The sequence below is a fragment of the Lethenteron reissneri genome, chromosome 69, assembly GCF_015708825.2.
Source record: "Lethenteron reissneri isolate LAM-NWPU_2019-01 chromosome 69, ASM1570882v1, whole genome shotgun sequence".
Taxonomy (NCBI): domain Eukaryota; kingdom Metazoa; phylum Chordata; class Hyperoartia; order Petromyzontiformes; family Petromyzontidae; genus Lethenteron; species Lethenteron reissneri.
In genome coordinates this window covers 5,139,261-5,146,804 of record NC_083847.1, presented here as the reverse complement: position 1 = coordinate 5,146,804, position 7,544 = coordinate 5,139,261, and the positions used below count along the sequence as shown (strand labels likewise).

The 7,544-nt window shown below is 51.3% G+C and overlaps 1 protein-coding gene across 1 annotated transcript; it reads right to left on the bottom strand.

The window, feature by feature from the left end:
- Window positions 1-475: 475 nt before the first annotated feature.
- On the bottom strand, window positions 476-6,723 carry LOC133360767 (zinc finger protein 239-like). Its single transcript, XM_061579630.1, has 5 exons — window positions 6,578-6,723; window positions 4,410-4,500; window positions 3,387-3,473; window positions 2,562-2,696; window positions 476-1,933 (listed from the first exon to the last, which is right to left on the bottom strand). The coding sequence occupies exons 2-5, from the start codon at window positions 4,498-4,500 to the stop codon at window positions 1,083-1,085; spliced, it is 1,164 nt and encodes a 387-aa protein (XP_061435614.1). The 5' UTR covers window positions 6,578-6,723; the 3' UTR covers window positions 476-1,082.
- Window positions 6,724-7,544: the final 821 nt, after the last annotated feature.

The window sequence follows — 7,544 nt, the reverse complement described above, 5'->3', positions numbered from 1 at the left end:
ACAAATTATATTGTTGGATGAAACGTGCTTACGTATGACGTTAGCACGTATGATGACGTAAGCACGTTAGTGCGAGCCCTCCCGGAAGCCATAGAGAATGCATTGGAGTGCCCCACGGTCGAAAAAAAACTTCTTTCAATGTAAGTCTATGGGGCCACTCGGGGCGATTCTCAGCCGGAGTGAAATCGCCCAAAAAGAGGCGGTACTCCACAGAACGTGACATGACGCTGATTGGACTATATCCAGAGGCTGACAGTGACGGCTAGCGTGACTCTGTGGTTGAATGACATTGGTGGTGCGTCGCCCAATCGCCCTAATGAAGAAACCGCCCCTGCTACTATTACTACTCTGTGAGTCGCTGTGATGGACGTCGTTTCGATTTTCGTCGTCGCACCTTTCAGCAACGCATCGCCGCGCCCCCCAGATGTAAACTGGGGTGGTGTCACTGTGCACGTGGTCTCGAGGAGAAATCGAAGACGTTTTAAGTGTTTATTTTTGTTGTTATTATATACATGATGTGATTGTACGAAAGTGTGAAAACCATTCGCCGTTGCTTTTATATCCAGACGGATGAATTAATTTGAGAGGGTTTACACTTCCGAGTGCGTGTTATTGATTTACTCTTTCAAATCAGATGATCGTGTAAAGGCCCTTCCCACAGAAACTAAACTAAAACTATTTTTTATTTTACCAGGTAAGGACCCACTCTCTCTTTCAGAAGCGACCTGGCTATCACAAATGATAGCAGCTCAAGGAAGCAGCTGATATCATGATCCCGTAGAAATGTATTGCAGCAAAACACGAAGGGAAATCCGGAGGACCCGGAGAAAATTCCACGCGACCACGGGGAGAGAGAGAGCGAGAACACGCGGACTCCAAATATACAACAGGCGTTGTCAGGGTCGGGATCGAACCCACGTACCTCCTGCGTATCAAGCGAGGTAGTCAACATCTCCTAGCCACCGTGGCACCCCCTTGCTGGCACACGCGTGCGGCTACCCGCCAATCTTCGTACGTAGAACTTCTTTCGCGCCGTACGTGTTCTCTCGGCACAACTCCAAAAACAAAAAAAAGACCCGCCATCATGAGTGCACCGCCGAATGTTTCTTCAGGGTGTACGACCGCGTGAATCCCTTGCCGCACTCCCCGCACACGTGCCGCTTCTCGCCCGTGTGCAGCGCCGAGTGCGCCTCCAGATGGGCGAGACGCGCGAACCCCCTCCCGCACTCGCCGCAGACGTGCGGCTTCAGACCCAAGTGTAGCGCCGAGTGCGCATCCAGGTGGGAGCGCCGGGCGAAGCGCCGGCCGCACTCGCCGCACGCGTACAGATTCTCGCCCGTGTGCGTCCTCGAGTGCACCCCGAGGTCCGAGGAGCGTGCGAACGCCCTCCCGCACTCGGCACACGCGTGCGGCCTCTCGCCCGTGTGCGTCCTCGAGTGCTTGCCCAGGTCGGAGCGCTGCGCGAAGCGCCGGCCGCACTCGGAGCACGCGTGCGGCCTCTCACCCGTGTGCGTCCGCGTGTGGGCCCTCAGGTCGGAGGGCCTCGCGAACGCCCGGCCGCACTCGTCGCAAGCGTGCGGCCTCTCGCCCGTGTGTGTCCGCGCGTGCTTCTTCAGCTCCGAGCGCTGCGCAAAGCCCTTGCCGCACCCGGCGCACGCGTGCGGCCACGCGCCCGTGTGCGACACCGAGTGGGTGTCCAAAGCGTAGCGCGTCGCGAACACCAGGCCGCACTCCTGGCACCTGTGCTTCCTCCGATGGGCTGCGGCGGTCGCGGTCGCGGCGCCTTCGAGCGCCTTTCCACAATGCGCGCAGGCTCGCGGGGTCTTGTCGTTGTTGTTGTCGTCGCGTTGCGCTTTGCCCGCCGTCGTTCTGCGGCCTCCGCCCTTGCCGCACTCCGCGCACAGCAGTTCCTTCAACGCCGTCGATTCGTCCGCTGTGGCGTTTCGACAAAGGGCAAAGGCATCGCACCGACGGTCAAGGCACGGGTGGCGTTTTCGGATGGCCGTCGGGCAAAGGGCGGCGGTCGCCGCATCGCGAAGCGCTTTAGGACGCACTTCTGCGGCCGTCTGGAACGCTCTTCCTTCTAATATTAGGAAGCCGCCAGTGGGAGCTATGCCACTTTTAAATCATCATCTGAATTGAAAACTAATTTCTTTAGAACTGCTTGTTGTTGTTTTTGTTTGCTGTCTTTCCCCCGCACCTCCGATTAGCACGGTTGGCTACATACGGTGCGAAAGAAGTTCAACACACGGTACAAGGCACTTTGTTGAGCCATCATTTGTGATAGCCAGGTCGCTTCTGAAAAAGAGCTACATAGCTCCGTTGGTAAAATAAAATAAAAAGCAACCTCACAACATTTACAATTGAGTATGACGTTTGTATGTATGTACGTACGTTGAACTTCTGGCGCACCGTACGTAGCCAACCGTGCCAAGCACTTAGAAAGAAATTCGTTTTCAATTCAGATGATGACTTAAAAGTGGCATCGCTAAAAAAAAATTCCATCAGGAAGCATAGACGAAAAAAAATTACGTCCCATGATGTGATCAAAGGAGACTCACCGTCTCCAACGTCCTCCTCTGATAGGGCAACCTCGATGAAGTTCTGGTCTGGATTGAGCGGACATCCACGGCGGCTGCCTGTCTCCCCGGGCCTCCCACCGGCTCCTTCCACTTCAACAGTCTTCACATCTGGAGCTGGGATTTAAAAAAAACGCACCAAACGTTACCATTGAAAACACGGCCTTTGAAGATCTATTGGAGAATGAGGCAGGCCAAACTAGCCGGCTAGAGACTTCTCTGCTTCGACTCTTAAGACATTCTTGATATCTTGCCTTAGTTTAGGCGATTTCATTCCAGATTTTGCTCTGCTTGTTTACTGAAGGCACCGTGGCAGCTAAGAGATGTTATCTTTCTCGCCTGGTATGCAGGGGGTCGGGGATTCGATCTCGACCCTGACGCCTGCTGCTGTATATTTGGAGTTTGCGTGTCTCTCTCCCCATGGTCGCGTGGATTTTGTCTCCCGGTTCCTCCGGGTTTCCCCCCCCCCCCCCCACATTTAGAAACATGCATTGATATTATTTTGCTGCTATAAATTTCCACACGAAGAGCCGCTTTATTGAGCTATCATTTGTCATAGCCAAGCCACTTCTGAAAAATAAGTTAAGTGGGCTTTACCTGGTAAGATAATAAAGAGAGTTTAATTTTATTTGTATATTGAAGTGATTTGTGTACCTTCCCTATACTTGGCACTCCTATCGTGTTTGTGTGTTGTGTTTGTTGTTGTAACATTCTGACCGACTGGACATCTGCGAAAAAGAGCTTCATAGCTCATCGGATTCCTCCTGCAGCATAAATACAGAATCTGATTTGTAGATGGGATCTTACCATCTCCATTGACCTCGGATTTCACCACAATCCTCATTATCTCAGTGCCCAGACTCCCTTCATCATCTTCTTGCTTCACGACTGCTCCTGTACACAACAACAACAACAACAAAAGACAAAGATCCCCCGTGTAGCCTTAAAATACTGCTGGGGCAACTCACTACTCTACGGGACGTCTGGCAAAAACATTATCAAGCTGCAGTGTGTACAACATTCTTTAGCACGTGTCGTGACGGGTACTGCAAGATCCGACCGTGTCCGTCCGGTGCTCGCTGAGCTGCATTGGCTTCCGGTTGCCGAACGAATATGTTACAAGGTTGCACTCACTGCACGCAAAGTGCTTGGTACAACAAATGAACCACAATACCTTGCTGATCTCGTCAAGGAGCATAAACCATCATCAGGCGAACTCCGGTCATCCTCACATTGAACAAAAACCGTCACCGCATCGCGCGTTTTCAGATGCGCTTCTGTGGCCGTCTGGAATGCTCCTCCTTCCGATATCAGGAAGCCACTGGAGCTATGCACGTTTAAATAATCTAAATTGAAAACTAATTTCTTTAGAACTGCTTGTGGTGTTTAGTTTGTTGTCCTTCCCCCGCGCCTCCGATTGGCATGGTTGGCTACGTACGGTGCAAAAGAAGTTCAACATACATACACTCTACACTACAATATACACTACACTACTATACACTACACTACTATACTAAATTGAACACTCAATTCTTTCGAACTGCTTGTTGTGTTTAGTTTGTTGTCTTTCTCCCATGCCCCCCATTGGCATGGTTGGCTACGTACGGTGCGAAAGGAGTTCAATGTACAAGTTAAATTATTAGGTGTAGCCCTGTGAGCCATTCAGCTCTTGAATCGGGTGCAACCGCAACAAACAAAAAACAAAAACATGAACAAAAAACATCTTGAAGTGAATAACGTGCGTACATACACATCATATGCACATGCGATTGCTGCTCGAGCGGCGATTCAAACGCGACGAATCAGGAGAGATTCTTTCATTGACCTCACCGGCATGCGTGTCTTCACATCGCCCCGTCAAGCCAGGATTCTCTTCGTTTTCTTGTTTGATGATTGGTAATGGAACAAGGTGTGAAGCCATCTGAGCGGAAACAAATTGACACTACGACACATTATCCAATGTGCAAAAAAAAGACAAAGATCCCCCGTGTAGCCTTGAACAGACTTGGGGGAAGCGCTGTTTGCGAGTAGCAACACCTATGAAGTCCGGCACTTTGGCACACGAGGGGGTGGGTGGCCAGCACCACGCCCGACCGCCTTTGTTGCCCCAACGGTTGATGTTCACACACCGCACCAGGTACGCATTTGAGGCTGAGTCGACTAAGGGGAGGCCCAGGACCGGTTCAGATACAATATTCGGCGCTGGTGTTAGCCGTGAGCGGGAATCGAACTCAGGTCGATGGGTTCGCAGGGGAGCACGCTAATCGCTACACCACCATTCCCCATATGCACATTGAATGTGCATACACACACAGACAAAAATGGAAAATCATATGGATATTGGCAAGCGCTTATTTATCAAGTCAAGTCAAGCGAGAGGATGGTATGGCTGGAACCTAAATTAAATAAATGTTACTGGCAGGAACCTCCTGGTTACACCAGCCCACAGGGGATTATTGTGTCCGTCGTGCAGGGAGGGGCTGGGTGGGGAGGGAGGGGCTCGGTGGGGAGGGGAGGGTGGGGAGGGGCTGGGTGGGGAGGGTGGGGCTGGGTGGGGAGGGGCCCTTATACAACTCAACGTTTAACCTACTCACGCCGGCTTGTGCCCGCCCTCACAGTGGGACATATTTGCGGAATACACCACGCCGCCGTTGACCCTGCAGGCCATTGACCGAGCAACCCAATGTTCCTACCAGCTCCCTCCGCAGGAATGTGTTTACTTGACCAGGTAAGGCCCCACTGAGCAACTTTGCATCTCTGGCTATCACAAATGTTAGCTCAACGATTTGGCTTCATCATCGTCGTGTGGACATTTATAGCATCGGCCAAACAACTTGAACCGCGTGAAGTTGATTCTAAACGTGGAGGGGGGAAAAACCGAAGGACCCGGAGAAAAATCCACGTGATCACCGGGAGAGAGACACGCAAACAACAAATATACAGCAGCAGGCATCGTCACGGTCAGGATCGAACCCACGACCTCCTGCATACCAGGCGAGGTAGTTAACATCTCCAGAGGGAGAGAGACACGCAAACTACAAATATACAACAGGTATCGTCACGAACGGGATCGAACCCACGACCTCCTGCATACCAGGCGAGGTAGTTAACATCTCCAGAGGGAGAAAGACACCGCAAACTCCAAATATACAGCAGCAGGCATCGTCACGGACGGGATCGAACCCACGACCTCCTGCATACCAGGCGAGGTAGTTAACATCTCCCAGCCACCTTGCCCATTGCTGATGTTTGGATACTGGCAGTGAATCATTCATGGCCGAGTCAGAATCAACCAACAAGACAAAGATCCCCCGTGTAGCCTGTAACAGACTGTTGGGGCAAGAGCTGTTAGCGAGTATCAGCGCCTATGAACACACAAAGACAAAGGTCCCCCGTGTAGCCTGTAACAGACTGTTGGGGCAAGTGCTGTTAGCGAGTATCAGCGCCTATGAACACACAAAGACAAAGGTCCCCCGTGTGGCCTGTAACAGACTGTTGGGGCAAGTGCTGTTAGCGAGTATCAGCAGCGTCTATGAACACACAAAGGTCCCCCGTGTAGCCTCAAGCAGACTGTAGGGCCAAGTGCTGTTAGCGAGTAGCAGTACCTGTGAACACACAAAGATCCCCCGTGTAGCCTCTAACAGACTGTAGGGGCAAGTGCTGTTAGCGAGTATCAGCAGCGTCTATGAACACACAAAGGCCCCCCGTGTAGCCTCAAGCAGACTGTAGGGGCAAGTGCTGTTAGCGAGTAGCAGTACCTGTGAACACACAAAGATCCCCCGTGTAGCCTGTGACAGACTATAGGGGCAAGTGCTGTTAGCGAGTAGCAGCACCTATGAACACACAAAGACAAAGATCCCCCGTGTAGCCTGTGACAGACTGTAGGGGCAAGTGCTGTTAGCGAGTAGCAGCAGCGCCTATGAACACACAAAGACAAAGATCCCCCGTGTAGCCTGTAACAGACTGTAGGGGCAAGTGCCGTTAGCGAGTAGCAGTACCTGTGAAGGCCGGCAGCTGCGGCACGCGAGGGGGTGTGGGGGGTGTGTGGCCAGCACCCCCACGCCCGGCCGTCTTTGTCTCCCCCGGTAGCGACGTCCACAACTGCTGCTACACCCGGGGTCACTCAGCAGCGAGCACGCAGCCGGGCGACGAGATGCGGGGACAAGACAGCGGGATGCAGGGAGATGATGACGATGACGACGATGATGACGATGTGGTGACGTCATAAAGGAGGGGGGTGGCGTCTGGATGCGGTGTCGCCTTTCACTCCGATTTGGAGCCACAAGCGACAATCGCTTTAACGGGCGTCTGGCCCCAGACATGTCTCTTGTGGGCTTTGGGAAATGCAATCAAACATTGTTACACAGAAGGTCCGGCCACGGGTCAAATATTTAATGATGCCTGGTCATTTCAGCCGCATATACAGCATCGTGGACTTACACATTTTTCATCAAACTCGTATAACACGAATTACTAAGTGATGTACTTGATAGCGACTAATCAACAGAACAAGCAGAGTTTGGTAAGTCATTCTCAACAACAGACCACCTTTAAAGCAGTCAATACAATAAAGGAATTCACTGTGTACAGCAAATAACTGTATACATTTCATAGATTACCACACAAGGGATGCTATACTACAGAACAAGAACAATTACCATCAGTTCTAAAAGCAATATGGAATCGAAACAAATGGCGTACGTATTTCAAGGAACATCTACTACTATATAAAACTGGAATGCTCAGGACTGGATTTGAAGACCCAGAGATGTTAAAACAAAGGCGTGCACAGCCCCTTTTTGTCAGTCCACTGGTTGATGAGAGCACCCCCACGTTGATAATTGTTTTTTTACCCTTTTATCTGGCAACAAAACTGACACCTTTTTTTACAAGGAGTCATGTTTGCATAGACTACAATACCTGCAGTCGTAATGCAAACAAAAACATAACTCTGATAATGTATGC